This window comes from Anguilla rostrata, chromosome 14, assembly GCF_018555375.3.
Source record: "Anguilla rostrata isolate EN2019 chromosome 14, ASM1855537v3, whole genome shotgun sequence".
Taxonomy (NCBI): Eukaryota; Metazoa; Chordata; class Actinopteri; order Anguilliformes; family Anguillidae; genus Anguilla; species Anguilla rostrata.
The window spans coordinates 25499758-25515084 of record NC_057946.1 but is presented as its reverse complement, the minus strand read 5'-3'; the positions used below and the strand labels follow the sequence as shown (position 1 = coordinate 25515084).

The following is a 15327-nucleotide window of genomic DNA, read 5'->3' as shown; positions in this document are numbered from 1 at the left end:
AGAAACGCAAATAAGCAACAGCTGGAGAACGCACAACTAAGACGCGCGCGCACAAAGACGCAGCGTGTGGCGCAACGAACCCGGCGCAGTCATCGCGTGTTCCGTGTCGAAGGCAATTGAACCCTATCAGTAGAATGCAAGGATGCTATTTCGCCTCTGATTCCAAGGACAACAATTAAGCGGCGATACGAGTGATTTTAAATCTCCTCACACCCAATTATGTTGTTGTTGTTTATTAGGAAGGGGGCAGGCAAGGGCGAATAATCATGACGTAGTCAAACTTGTATGGATGATGACCCGATAACTGTTTATCGTTACTATTCATTAAAAATTTTATGAAGTGTATCGGGAATTCACTTATAGCCGGGGTACAGAAGGAAGAAGGAACCTTGTAAGGCGTCCAGATGAATCTATTCAGGGACTGTGGTTTTTAGACTGAGGTCCCGACGGAAGCTCTCCCTCGGGAGATTCCACGTTTCTTCCTGTGGCGACATTGTTCACCTTGAAGTTTTGACCAGACCCGAAGACATCGTTCCTGCATTTTGTGGCTGAGCCAGCAAAATGGAATTGTCTCTGAAGAGGTGTGCCACTGAAACCCAAATTTCCACCAGTATCACCACTTTATTTATTAAACTGGGCAGATCTTCTAAATCAAAGGTCAATGAATTTGATGAAGTATGCCAACAAATCCAAGTTTTGAGCTGAATAGATTAATTTATTATGCAAATTCAATTTTAATTGCAATGGTAGAAGTGCACTAAGATAGAAAGGCCAACTGACCAAGCATCAAAAGCAGTGTGTAGCCAGGAAACAGCAAGTGCAGAACCAAATCAAATCATAGTAAGCCACGTGGTCTGAAACTGTAATGGTTTTTCACGTTTCTGTTCACAGTGTTCATAGCCAAAATGACTGCTGGCAGTCAGGCAGTTTTCATATTTGACTGAACCCCTAACACGTGTCTTTTGCATTTCATTTGTTTTTTGTATTTTTTTTTTTTTTTACCATCTCTTAAATTAACCAGAACAGTGATGTCATGTCTTATTTGAAATCCTCTAGAATTAATTTTTTTTAAAATTTGGTTTCAGCACACCCCTCTCAAAGCACTGCCCCAGAGGAGAGGTGAGGAACGCTGTCGGGTCTGCGGGGGTTGAACAGGGGGTCTCTGTGGCTGTTTTTTGTTTTTGTTTTTTTGGCACAGGGGCCCCAGAGCTGGGAGCATGCGCAGCTGTGGAAGTCACATGACAGGTGGTCAGGCGGTGACCTCACCATAGTAACGGCAGTCTTCAGTCCTGATCTGATGACGAAATAACGAAGACCTCCAGCGGTAAACTGGCACGCTCCTCCAGAAGTTATACATTTAAAAATTCTAATTCAGTTATTAATGTTGCTTTATCGGATCTAATCTTATTTCACTAATAGCACCTGTTGTACCTGCGTGCTGCTTTTGGAAGTCGTAGAATACAAAAGGAAGTATCAATCCTAAAATATAATTTAATTTACTGTCATTTGCAAATGGAGAGATTTCCCGGTCTGATTTATTTCACTCAGTCAGATTTGGGAATGGGGCCACAATTTTGCATTGCATAGCTACGACAACTTCACTCCATCAGTATCTTTGTTTTTATTCAGTAGACATGGGACAGGGAAGTGAAGGGGGGCAACAGAGCAAACCTTCTGTCAGGTGGTACAAATGCCCACAAACACACACACACACACACACACACACACACACACAGAAAAACACTGTCCCCAACGACAAGTTGATTGAATTGGCAAATTTATTGTCTTCATTTAATTTGTTTTAAACCAAAATAAATGAATATATGTTCAATTTAGAATAGATAAAACTACCTTTTAAATACTAGCTTCTGCTTGCATTCTCATGGTTTGTGTGTGTGTGTGTGTGTGTGGGTAGAGGGGTGATGATATAAGAGCAGCAGGTGCAGTAATAAAATAAGTCCGCAATAACACCATGTGTCCTCTCTCATCCCTTCTGTAGAATGCCACTGACATCTTTAAGTTCAGTTGAAGTTCTTTTCAAACCGTGATTTTTTTCCCATCAAAGAAACTGTCCATAAGGAACACATTTTGTGTCTTTTTTTTTTTTTTTTGCATGTGCAGTTAAATTCAAATCTTCCTCCTTGAAGAGCCCTTTTTTTAAAGTAACGTTCAGTTTGAAAACTAGTGCTTTTCACACGAGGGTGGTCTTAGGGGTGGTGGACCTTGGACTGGATAAGGGCCGCTTTCATAAGCAGCTCAGCTTTAAGCCCAGCCTGCCTCAGCTGTATAAACGCGTAACTCGGAGGAATGCTAGCTATGAAGGTCACGGAGCGAGGAAACTTTGAAGCATCTATCTCTGCAGAACATGAACGCCGCACAAAATGGCGTGTATTTCATTTCTGGCAAATCTTCTGCATTCTTAACAGTGGCAGTTGATAGGCTCAGTGTATTGCTGCTCTGAGGCGTGGTCCAATCTAATTACATTGGCTAAGAGCTGCATATGAGAGCCAATGGTCAACGTTAGCTAGAAGCCATGACTCAGCTAGCCAGTTAGGCAGACGTAAACCAGTGAAAAGATGTGCTTTCTAAACTCTGATCTTCGTTTACAAGTGTTCCACCCACAACCACATTCCACATCTACTTCCATGTTTCGGGGAGTACTTATAAGACATGGTGACACTGATAAATTTCTAAGGAAATAGTTCCTGGATACAATCTGTGAATGCTCCACATGCACTGGACAGCACAGCCTACAGCACAGAACCTCTTGTTGTTTCTCATGGTTTGTCCTGGTGGAGGTGGTTTTGAAAATGGATTCAAATGTGCCAAACAAGACGGCTGTTTCATAAGCTGGGACACTGGGCCGAGAAAAGGTGCATTATGGGTAAATGTGTTTGAAGCTCCTGGTTTTGGAAGGTTTGGAGGGCTGAACTAGATGAGCAGATTCAGGGATCATACATGTGCATTACACACACACACACAGACGTACCACACCTCAGACAGTCCCCGCACATAGAACCGGCTCCATTGCCACCTGTCAATCATTCATCCACCCGCCACCCCACTCTGTGATGTCACAGCATCAGAGGCGGAGTCTCAGAAGATCTCGGGACACATGCTCCAATCCTGACATTCCTTAGCCTCCCAGTACCCGCCTTTATACACAAAACTGCTCTCCCCAGTGAAGTGGTCTGTCCTTCTCTCGAACCACAGTGGTCGGTGGCCATCATCCACACCTGTGAAAAGAGAGGGTTTACTCCATGTTGTTAAACCAGCCAGTACCTCTGCAGCACATACTATAGTAACTAGGACACTTGGGATTGAATGCCTCAGACAAGGTAAGGTTACTACATTAATGCGTGTTATGCAGTGATGCGCTCAATAATACTCATTCATTTAAATTCTTTCCATACTTCTATAAATCCATTGCCCCGGCTATTTCAGCCCAGCTCTTCCTCGCTCACCTGCCTCCCTCCTCTTCCTCCTCTCTCTCTGCTCCTCCTCCAGGCGCTGCTTCTCGGCGCTAGCCTCGCTCCACAGCCCCGCCTCCATGAGCCGCTGGTCGGGCCGCAGGCGGCTGTCCGTCGGTCCCACGCCCTCCTCCGGCTCGTTCAGGGTCAGGGCCAGCGAGGAGAAGAAGTACATGTTCTCTGCATTCTCCCTGCAAAGGCAGGGAGAGAGAAAGGGGGAGAGAGGGAGAGAGAGAGCGGAGGAAAGAGATTTTTTATCAGTGTTGCTTGGGACACGTACACGGTAAACGTAGAGTAACGTGGGCGTGGCTTGTGATGTAGGAGGGCGTAGCCGCGGACTCACGGCAGGGGGTACTTTTTCCACAGTTGCCGCGGCGACTCGGTCTGGTAGACGGTCTTCTGTCCGCCTGTTGCCTGGCTGCTCCCGATGATCCTGGCGCTCTCGATTTTGTCATCCCAGGTACCAGACAGGACGAAGTGTGCTGTGTTCTCACTGTCCATCACCACACCTGTCACCTGCAAGTATGGAGGGACGGGGACGGGGGGGAGGGGAGGATGGTGTTATCTATCTATCCAGATTTATGTCTATACAGATTCGCTTGAACAAGGGTAGCATCACCAAGGACTTTAAATCGTCATAGAAACAGTGCCATTGCATGTAACGTCCAGCAGAGAGCATTAGTGCACCATCAATTCCTGTCAGCAGAGTGCCGCAGTGCAGACAGAAGCATTTCAGTAAGATCTACTGTGCTGATTGGTTAAACTTGGTGCAAGTGGCAAAGCTGATTGGTCAGTCTCGCCTTTCAGTGCCATAAACAACATTGCTGGTCAGCAGGTCTCGAGGGGTGCCGATTGGTTAGTCGCAGTGCAATCAGAATAGACCATTGGTTAGTCATGGTGGGATTCTAAGTGCTGATTGGTTAATTGTACCTTTCGCGAGACGTCCCTGGAGAAGTAGCTGTAGGGACAGAAGGTGAGGCGGCAGCTGTCCTTTGTCACATGATTTACTATTTCAATGTCTCCTGACTGCAGAGGGTGAGAGAGAGAGAGAGAGAGAGACAGAGAGACACAGAGGGAGAGAGAGAGGTAAATTCCATTGCAGCTATATTTAATGACTAATAAGATGTCTGCTCCACAATGGTGTCTATTGTCATTTGCTTGGAAACTGTGACATTAAACCAAATCACATCCCTCCCCCATATATAGACACAGATTTACAGACTGAAAATTGATTGTGTGTGTGTGTATGTGTATGTGCATTTGTGTGTATGTGCATGTGCCTGTGCGTGTGCACGCCTGTGTATGTGTGTGTCCGTGTGTTTTTGTGCATATGTGTGTGTGTAGTGAGTGTATCTCAGCTAGATTATTAAGTACAATGAGGTAAAGTGAAAGTCAAGTGAAGGTCTCATATCAGGTCATTGTGACAACACACTCTGGCGATGCGGCCTCATGTTCAAAACAACGACATCGCCCTTAGCTAGGAGCGATTTCGCCTTTAGCCGAGTGGTAACAGGTTTGTCTTTAGAGCCTTTGGGCGAATGAGAGGCACAGGTTCAAATCTCACCTCGGGCAATTGCTTCTAACTTGTCACGTGTGTGTGTGTGTGTGTTACAGACATGCCTTGCTGCTGGTCACATGATTTGCATATTAAACAGTTAGAGGCGGTACAGGTCATGTGATATGAGGTGCACCTGGTCTATCCACAGCTTTCCCAGGATGATGTTGTGCACTGTGGAGGTGACCTTGCTCCAGGTGTAGTGGTTCCCACTGGCGTGAAACTGCAGGTGTATCGTACCTGGAGAGACACGCAGACACGGACAGACAGAGGGATGCATTTAACTGTCGTTCCTGATGAGTGGGGTGGGGGAGGTGTGGATGAAATGTAGAGCAGTGATGTTGGCTTTGATCTGTGAATTGGTGTAGTGTTCTGATTGGTGGTGAGATTCGGCCCGTGATCTGATAGGTCCTGAGATCTGTGCTGTGCAGGTGTAAGCACATGCAGCTATGAAATGTCTGCTAAGTGCAAACACGTGGCGGACCAATGAAACTTACCCAGAGGCCTCACGGAGACACACTTCCCATGGAACTTGCTGTCGATGGTGATTTCCTGCCACAGGCTCCACCCCCTATGGGACCACACATGGTGGGCAGCAGCAGGGGGGTGGTGACTCACCTGGGGAGGGCATGAGTCAGGCTGGCTCAGTATGTCCCTCTCACACTGAAGACTGACTTTTAAATTAATTGATTGATTGAGTGATTGATTGATTGATTATTAAATTGTCCCGCATCATTTCAGATGCCCAACCCAAATGGGTTTAAAAGATACAAATATACATATAAATGATGCCACCCATACTTTAGACAGTAGCAAGAATTAACAATCACAAACCTACGTACATACAAAAAGTCATTCTAAATAAAAAGCACTTTAAACCTTTTTTCCAGGCTAATTTGCTATTCCATAAAATTATTTTCTAAACATTCATTGGGCCATCTCCTCATTTGTCTATTATACTCCTTTTTCACTGTAGAGCTGTGGGAAAGGGGTGCCATGCATGATTTGTGGGTGTGTGCCTGTATTTGTATGCAAATACTATCTGTGTGTGAGTGTGCATGTGCATGCATGAACATATGTATGCCTGCGATTAAGTGTGCATGCATGCAATTTGCATATGCAAGTAATGTGGTCACGTGTGTGTGTGAAAGTGTGTGGGTGTGTATTTGAGAGTGCACATATAAGTGGATGGGTGTGCATACGTATGCGTAGTAATTAGCGTACACGTCTGTGTGTGTGTGTTTACCTGCTCACACAGAGAGCGGTAGCCGCAGTCCTCCAGACGGTCCAGCTCGTAGGTCTCCCCCAGGAGGGGGTTGAAGGGCTTGGTGGTGCGGTGGGCGGTGGTGGAGTAGGAGGAGGCGGAGAAGGCCGCCACGTAGCACAGCTGCTCCAGCGAGCTTCGGCAGGCGGAGGCCGTGTCCAGCAGCTCGCTGTACTCCAGGTCCTCCGTCAGCCTCTGCAGCATCGACAGCGGCTCGTTAAAGTTCACCTGCAGGGGGAGGAGTTACAGCGGCTCGTTAAAGTTCACCTGCAGGGGGGAGGAGTTACAGCGGCTCGTTAAAGTTCACCTGCAGGGGGAGGAGTTACAGCGGCTCGTTAAAGTTCACCTGCAGGGGGGAGGAGTTACAGCGGCTCGTTAAAGTTCACCTGCAGGGGGAGGAGTTACAGCGGCTCGTTAAAGTTCACCTGCAGGGGAGGAGTTACAGCGGCTCGTTAAGTTCACCTGCAGGGGGAGGAGTTACAGCGGCTCGTTAAAGTTCACCTGCAGGGGGAGGAGTTACAGCGGCTCGTTAACATTCTCCTGCAGAGGGGGAGGAGTTACAGCGGCTCGTTAAAGTTCACCTGCAGGGGGAGGAGTTACAGCGGTTCGTTAAAGTTCACCTGCAGGGGGAGGAGTTACAGCGGCTCGTTAAAGTTCACCTGCAGGGGGAGGAGTTACAGCGGCTCGTTAAAGTTCACCTGCAGAGGGGAGGAGTTACAGCGGCTCGTTAAAGTTCACCTGCAGGGGGGAGGAGTTACAGCGGCTCGTTAAAGTTTACCTGCAGAGGGGAGGAGTTACAGCGGCTCGTTAAAATTTTCCTGCAGGGGGAGGAGTTACAGCGGCTCGTTAAAGTTCACCTGCAGGGGGAGGAGTTACAGCGGCTCGTTAACATTCATCTGGCAGGGGGGAGGAGTTACAGTGGCTCGTTAAGGTTCAGCTGCGGGGGGAGGAGTTACGGTTAGAGTGTTCACTGACCCATTGCCACTGAGACACAGTGATAATACGGATTTAACACACGCACGTGCGCGCACACACACACACACACACACACATGTACACACACACACACTCGCGCGCACACGCACACACAGGCACACACACAGTGTGAAGAGAGCTCTTACAGGCATTGGGATCTTGGACAGCTCCTTGCCCAGGCAGTTCTTTATGACACTCCACAGGCTGAGCGCGTGATTGGGCTTCTCTGGAATCTGTCTCCGCCTTCGCCCTTCCCTCAAATGCAGTTCCTTAAGACGCCGTTGCCCCTGGAAACACACACGCACACATGCAGTTATTAATGCAGCTGCAATTCCTGTTACAAAACCTCAACTGCTGTGCATGTGTGTTTGAAAGAAAAGGATTCTGTGTGAGCTTGAGTGTGACTGAAACTGCTTCCGTGTGCATCTGTAGAGGTATGTGTGCTGTACTGTATGTGTTTGTGTGAATGAGTGACCCCTACACTTTCTGATAAGTACCTTGGGATGTTTAATAACCACTGTAAAGTCTGGAATACATAGTTGTCTTCCAATAGCTCAAAACATTCCATACGGTGCCTTTTTTAATCTGAATTATTAGAGAGAGAAGAGGGGCACTCACTTGGCCCTCTTGGTTCCAGTTGTTAGGGAGAGCTCCATTCGTCACACTGTGGTTAATCCCTGATACTCTGAAACATGCAAATGGACCAACACACACATGCACACGCACATGCACACGCGCGCACGCGCACACACACACACACACAGACACACAGACGCACACGCGCACACACACACACACACACACACCCACGCACACGCACACACGCACACACACACACACAGGGTGAGCAGAGGCAAATCTCCTGAACAGGCAAGGCAGGGAACTGCTTGGGGCCCCACGCATTGGTGGGCCCCCGAGGGCTGAGTTTTAGGAATTCTGGGTAACAAGATGAATGTGGAAAGTCGGCCAGAAGGGCCCCATGGGATGTTCTAGGCCCTACGGCCCCGCGGTCCCTAGAATCGCCTGAATTGAGTACCGCTTTAAACATCCATCAGGGCAGGGGAACGTACAGTACGTCTTTCAAAACAGGTGTTCCCCCTGGAGCAGTTTTACAATGACACATAATCCAGAACCAGGGCAGTGCTTAGAGGCCAATGTCTTCATTTCAGAGCGCAGCACTACTTATTGCTAAAAACAGACCGTGGACCAGTTCTCAAATCCCCTGGTGGGTTTACATACAGGGAGGAGCGATCTTCAGGGAGAGAGAGAAATGGGTGACCGGGGCAGCGGAGGAGAAGTGTGCTTTACTCCGTCTCTCCCTCTGCTACCGTTCTTCGCTCACCTGCTTTGGGGGTGGTCCGAGGTCATCATGGTGATGAAGGCCGGCGAGTCGTCCATGGGGTGGAAGAGCTCCATGTCCTCCTCTTCATCACCAGGTGTGTCACCCTCTGTGTCTGCCTGCAACCCCTCCTTGGACAAAATGGGGGGTCCTGTGTGTTAGAGGGCATTGGGGGGCAGAAGAGTGCATTGGGGGCAGTAGAGTGCATTGTGGGCAGTGGAGGGTATTGGGGGGAGCAGTAGAGGGCACTGGGGGGCAGCAGAGGGCATTGGGGGCAGTAGAGAATGAAGTGAGGCAATAGAGGGTGGTAAGCAACCCTGGTGGTACTCACTCTGTAACACTGAGGAGGTGGAGGCAGCTGCCCTCTACTGGTCAGTCAAGGTTGTTGCAGGGGGTTACAGTCGCGGTGCTTGCAGTCGTTTGGTCCGTCCTCTCTGTTTCAAATCTCCTGTGGGCGTGTCATCATCTGAGTGGCCTAAGCGGGAAAGGAAGGCTGAGTGATTGGTCACTGACTGACACATGTTTGTACAACAGGAAGAGAGGAGTAAAGTGCCACACAGAGTCAGTGGGTCTCCTGATTCAAGGGAATGATAAATGCTAGTCCTAACCAAGACACTGTAAAGCAATGCTGTATGGTAATACTCACTCATACTGTTATACTGGTCATCAGACAGTTAATCTGATTTCACAAACAGCTTGTTCTTTAAAATTCCAAAAGCATTGACAGTACCACTGGACATTTAAAGATGGGAATAATTCACATTTAGGATGAGAGTGACTCAGCCCACATACAAATCCCCTGTGATGCAGGTAGTTTTGTTTCCGGCCACGGTACTTTCTGTACTGTGGGCCCCATCTCTCTCATCTCCCATCCGTAACCATCTCTGCCTCTCCACTGGCTGAGTAACGCGAGAAAACAAGAGGGGGAAAGACTACCCACTCTACTTTTAAAAAAATAACATTCACTAAATGCCTTAGTTATGAATCGCAAGCCACACGCATTCTCATCTCACGCCCCTTGCTCTCAACGGCCCCTTCCCTCACCCCGTGCTCTCCAGCGTTAGGAGGTTGTGAATGAATGCGGTTGCCCTGGAAACAGATGCCCACACCGTCTGGAGGACGGGTTATTTTTAGAAGCCCTGGGAAAGAAAGGGTGACGCACTCCGCGCCTCCGGCTTCCCGCCGCGCGCATCACAGAGACGGCACCGCCGAGGCGGAGGGACGTCAGAGAGGTGACGGACTCGCTAACGTGTACGGCGCAGGGAGGGAGGTGTTCCAGGCCTCCTGGAGATCCAATTACACACCGGCGCTGCGGACACTCAGTCAACATACAGGAGGGCACTCGCACACCGGCAACAGTGCCCAATCACACACTGACGCTGTGAGGACTTTGTCACCCACTGACGCTGTGAGGACTCAGTCACACACTGACGCTGTGAGGACTTTGTCACCCACTGACGCTGCGAGGAACACAACCACTCTGCAGGGATGTAGTCATACATTGACATCACTGGCACACCGGTGAGACGCAATCACACCTTCATGCTGTCACACACACTGGCACACACTCTTTGTTTTAAGGAGGAAAAAGAACGCAGGTAATTGCCTTTTCCTTTCCTCTCTGTGCCCCTCCCCCTCTCCGTACTCCACCATACACAGCTATGGTGAGGCACATGACTCATGCTCGTACCCCAGTGTCCTGTCTGTAGGTGTCCTTCAGAAGCACAAAACCTCTCTCAGTACTGCAGTGCTAAGCAGGTGCGCTGCTGTGCTTTCAGCTCACCCTACGGACCAGCTCTCCGCTGGCTCAGTGTCCCTTTACCCTCCTAGCTCAGCTGTTTTCTGCGCCTCACGGCACAGCTCGCAGCTTGTGAGTTGGCATTATTCTCACTGGTGTCTGGCTCCTCAGTGATTGGTGTGATTTCTGGCAACATTAGAACACTGATACACAGCAGGTTTAACACAGTGAAGTGGGCGGGGCCTTGATGAGGGGGGCAGGGTTTTAGGCCCTATGATTTTTGTTGTTGTTGAACTTTGCCTTTTAAGCTGTGCTTCATAGGCAAATAGTAGGCAGTTCCATTCACTGCTTGCGTAATTAACCGTAGTAAATCAGACGTTAATTTCAAGCAGACTGTGAACGCACCGCCATACCCTCGGCATCCCTCAAGTTGTGCTGCGAGTTTTATGTGCATAAATCTGGCTCTACGTTTGGCTCCATGTTTGAGGTCACAGACAGAATTTCAGCTCCTTGAGGAAGAATAATGGAGGGAACGAATGCATGTTGGGGTGTGTATTACAGCGCCCCCCTGTGGTCTGCCTTAGGACAGACAAGACAAAACAATACAGCAGCCCTGTTTTTAATGATGCTGGCTGAATTAATAGCCCTAAAGCCCTAAAGAGTGTGACATCGGTAAAATGCCAATATCGATCAGGTAAATTAGTGAGGCTAATTACCCAATGGGACTTTTATTGAGCCCGGTAGGGTTACTTACAGAATTTGCCAGGCTTAATGGCTGGGCCTGACATGAGTTAATTGACTGGGTGAGATCAAATCAGGCTTCCACAGATTTACAGCAATCTGTATGCTGAAGGAGGTCTTTGTTCTGGAATGCAGCTGTCAATGTCTAGGTCTGTGGAAAGGAAGCATTCTAAAAAGATATAAAAGGGGTTTTAGAGTAGGAAACAGGATGTCTAATACGTTACATCTGTGCTGCAAAACAAACACACCTATAACAACGCAAGGATTTCACTAATGCAGTCTAATACATAGTTCACAGGAAGCAGAAAATTTAATTAGCCACCATGTGACGGAACAGGCCACTTTGCATGTAGCGCTAACTTTGGACAATAAGACTGCAAGGCACATCACTGCAGCAACTCTTTCTGTCCCTCTCTCCCCCCTCTCTCTCTCTATCACTCTCTCCCTGCACCTCTGTCTGTCTGTCTTTCTCTCCCTCTCTCTCTCTCTCTCTTGCCCTCCCCAGGACCTGCCACCCATCCCGTGAATCACGCCTGACTCATCGATCCGAATGCACCTGCAACAGCAGCGCAGAACTGTAATGAGTGATCACATTGTAATCGTCAACAAGTATCAGAACAATCAAATCACCAAGCCTGAATCCACACAGTGGAAGAACAATCTGTGTGATTATGTCATTAAAGTGTGAACAATCATGAACAATTTCAGCCCGCATAGGAGTGCCCTGGTCTTAGGGTGAACATACTGACCACTGCAGAGGGTGTTAGGGGATTTAACCCCCCAACACGGTCCCGCACCAGGACTAATTCCACCACAGAGGAAGCATGAAGCCACGTGCCGACGGGCGGCATGTGAAAGGTATGAACAGCAGCTGTTGTTGCGCAGTCCTCCGAGCCTTGTGATGATGTAAAGGGGGGAAACGTAACCGTGAGCACTACTGTGCTCAGCCAGGCTTACAGCTCTGGTGATGGGACCGGCCTTCACTTGCATAACCAGCATTTCAACACCAACCTCCTTACAGCACTTCACACTGAGTATCATGTAGAGGCTGGTGCGTGTATACAGTTAAATAGCAGTGCCATTTATACTCGCAGATATGGTTACATAACGTACATGTGCAATAAATAGGTACGTACGGTCCAGTAGCTACAGTCTGACCCCTGCGTAAGGTTCATAATGTATGCAAATGTGTGTGTGCATGTATGCATAAAACCGTACGAAATTCAACTGCCAGCAAAATGGCGGAAGGTGTTTTGAGTCTGTCTTACTCAGAGAGTGGGTGTGTTTATAACAGTCTCCCAGCCTTGGTGTCTGACTGACAGAATGACACCAGTGTAGGTGAAAATTAGTGGTTGTAAATATCACCAGTTCTGCTGCAGTGCAGCGAGAGAGATCCGGTATAGAAACTCTTTTAGCAAAACCACAGAGACATATAGGCAGTCAAACGGATGAGAGAAAGAGAGACAGTTGGAGCCCAGTGTGTGATTGGTCGGCTTCCTACTAACATGCCAAAGAAGAACACTGTGCAAAACAGACCATTAGAACGCTAAAGGCTACTTGCTCTGTGACACCATACAGGGAGAGTCAGTTGGATAAAGATATACCTGCTAACAGTGCTGGACAGGAGAGAGGCCGATGGGGATGTTGCTAATCATCTGGCGAGAGGATAAAAAGCAGGCCAACGCACAGCATCATACACACACACACACACACAGTATCGCACATACACAGTATCACATTGTTTAATGTACAGCAAGCCATACTCCAATCACCTGCAAACACACACACACATACACTACACACACACAGTATCACACACACATATAGAGTATCACAGCATTTCATTTACAGCAAGCCATACTCCAATCACTTGCAAATACACACACACACACATACACTACACACACAGTATCACACACACATATAGAGTATCACAGCATTTTATTTACAGCAAGCCATACTCCTATCACCTGCAAACACACACACACACACACACACACACAGTATCATACATACACACACACACACAGAGTATCACATCATTTCATTTACAGCAAGCCATACTCCAATCACTTGCAAATACACACACACACATACACTACACACCCACAGTATCACACACACGCACACACACACACACACATACTGTATCGCATCACTTCAATTATTTTACAGCAAACCACTTTCCATTCACCTGCATACAGACACTCTCTCTCTTTCTCTCTCTCACTCACTCACACACTCACACACACACACACCTCCACTCACAATAGCACCTAACTCAGCTCCCGGCTGCTTGTCCTTATAAACCCCAGGACAGCAGTAAAGGCATCCTACTCACACACAGACAGATCCTCTTCCCATCCCTGTCCTCACGGGGAGCAGCGCTGGTCCTCCCGATGGGCAGATTCCTCTCGGCGAGAAGGCTGAGAAAGCCACAGATTCCTTCCGCCTTCTCACCGTGCGAATGCAGGAGGCAGGGGAACAGGGAGAAAGACACGGAAGGGAAGGAGAGGAAGCAGAGAACGAGAGAATGAGAGAGAGAGAGAGAGAGAGAAAGAGAGAGAGAGGGAAGGAGGGTCAGGAGAGAGGGAGGGGAGAGTAGAGAGTGAGAGAGAGAGAGAATGATGGAGGAAGGGGAGGAGGGATGGAGCTGTGGAGGAGGAGGAGGAGGAGGAGGTCAAAGCAAGGGGAGATGGTGCTGTAAACTCCTGGTCGCTGGAGACAGCAGTGGGAGTCAAGCTCTGTGTGTTTGGCCCCATGGACAGGAGCTACTCCATTCCCATCGCACAGGTACAGCACAGGGAATGCACAGGTACAATTCAGGGACTGGCTCACTGATCCGGCTCAAAGAGCAATGGTCCAATATGTCCTGGGTTTTTCCAAAAGTGCTTGTGGTAGCCATAGTTACAGTCCGGGTAACTATCCACCCCAGGTGTACGTAAATATCATGAGAACCTTGCAGGGTGTTGTGTTATATTCCTTTCATACAAATGCACACACACACATGCACGCACACATTTGATTAATGTTATCACATACATTTTTAAAAATAATTTCATGTTGAGTGTGGAGGGCATTTGCTGCAGGAGGTTAGCCCTTATTTATATCGCTCACAACACTAACAAACAGCCCCAGGACAACTGGCAGGTTAAAGGTGAGTTATAGCCTCCCTCCTCGGCTTCAATCCCATAAACCACCACTGGGGCCATGTGACTACCGGGGAGAGTGAGATGGATGAGGAGGGTGAGAGGTAGGAAGGAGAGGAAAACAGACTCATAGAAAATAGTGAAATAGCTAATCTTGTTGACCTCCTGTTGGCTTTAAATCTGCCGATCCAAACCATAGACCCATTGAGGTCACTCGCAATTGTCATGTCAATCTCACTACTGGTTTTTCTTTAATAATAAAAAATTATTGGCAATTACAAATACAGGGTGTCTTTCTGTGGAATAAATTGTTTAGTGAGAGCACCCTCTTGTGGCAAAAAATGATAAGACACCTAGCATTGACCTCAAGGCACCGGGCTGCTCTGGGGGGTGGAGACCAAGGGCTGGAGCTCCCTTCGGCCAATCAGCTTCAGATGATAGGTGATCCGCCCCAATACTCAGCTCGAGGAAAACCAGGTTCATAAAATGGACCTATATATATCATCAGGTCAAGTCTAACTGTTATAGTGAAGGTTGTTATGTCTCAGTGTAGACACTTTAAGGTCATGCTTTCCGGGGTGACCATATAAACACATTACTGACAATAAGAAAATATGACATAGTTATGATGTTGATGAAGACTTGGCAATGTTTATTAAAAGAATACAAGCAGTGACAGAGAGACAGTGATACGTCCTAGCAAAACCTTCACGTACAACAGCCTCAAAGGGTTTGTGGAGTCAATTGAACAACATTATCAGGGCAGAATGGTTTTAAATACCCTTGTTCACACAGTGCTTTCTGAAGCAGGAAACAGAAATGCATTTTCAAAATAATGTGATATCATTTAAGAATGCCAGTGTCTGGCCTCCCTAAATCACTTAGTCTGTCAAGCAATAGGCATTCAGTTATTCCAGTTTCCAGAAATGTAGCTAGGAAACAGTTTGTTGTAGTGTTAATTAAGTCTCCTTGTTTGGAACAGTTCTTGCTCACCCACGCGCAGATGCTATTCTACAACGGAGCGCTATGCTGATCAGTAGCAATGAGTGGTTGCTTGTACTTATAACCTGCGTTGTCCTTATGATAAGTTGACTGA

At 47.9% G+C, this 15327-nt stretch overlaps 1 protein-coding gene across 2 annotated transcripts; it reads right to left on the bottom strand.

Annotated features, from left to right (window-relative positions):
- Positions 1-1760: 1760 nt before the first annotated feature.
- On the bottom strand, positions 1761-13718 carry LOC135239295 (oxysterol-binding protein 2-like). Of its 2 annotated transcripts, none has more exons than XM_064307858.1 (12): positions 13424-13718; positions 8935-9078; positions 8607-8734; positions 7883-7949; positions 7411-7551; positions 6272-6517; positions 5523-5643; positions 5162-5265; positions 4401-4496; positions 3814-3986; positions 3465-3661; positions 1761-3236 (listed from the first exon to the last, which is right to left on the bottom strand). In XM_064307858.1, exons 3-12 carry the CDS (start codon positions 8678-8680, stop codon positions 3097-3099), a joined length of 1359 nt encoding a protein of 452 aa, XP_064163928.1. In that variant the 5' UTR covers positions 8681-8734; positions 8935-9078; positions 13424-13718; the 3' UTR covers positions 1761-3096. The 2 variants fall into 2 exon arrangements, with proteins under 2 accessions (XP_064163928.1, XP_064163929.1); XM_064307859.1 differs by having other exon boundaries at positions 8607-8731.
- Between the last annotated feature and the right edge of the window lie 1609 nt (positions 13719-15327).

Bases quoted from the DNA above. Each gene is read 5' to 3' on its own strand.
- LOC135239295 (XM_064307858.1), bottom strand. From the start codon at position 8,680: ATGGAGCTCTTCCACCCCATGGACGACTCGCCGGCCTTCATCACCATG. The intron at 7,552-7,882 runs GTGAGTGCCCCT...GTGTGTTTCCAG, and splicing joins ACTGGAACCAAGAGGGCCAA to GGGCAACGGCGTCTTAAGGA. The intron at 5,266-5,522 runs GTAAGTTTCATT...GTGTCTCTCCAG, and splicing joins TGTCTCCGTGAGGCCTCTGG to GTACGATACACCTGCAGTTT.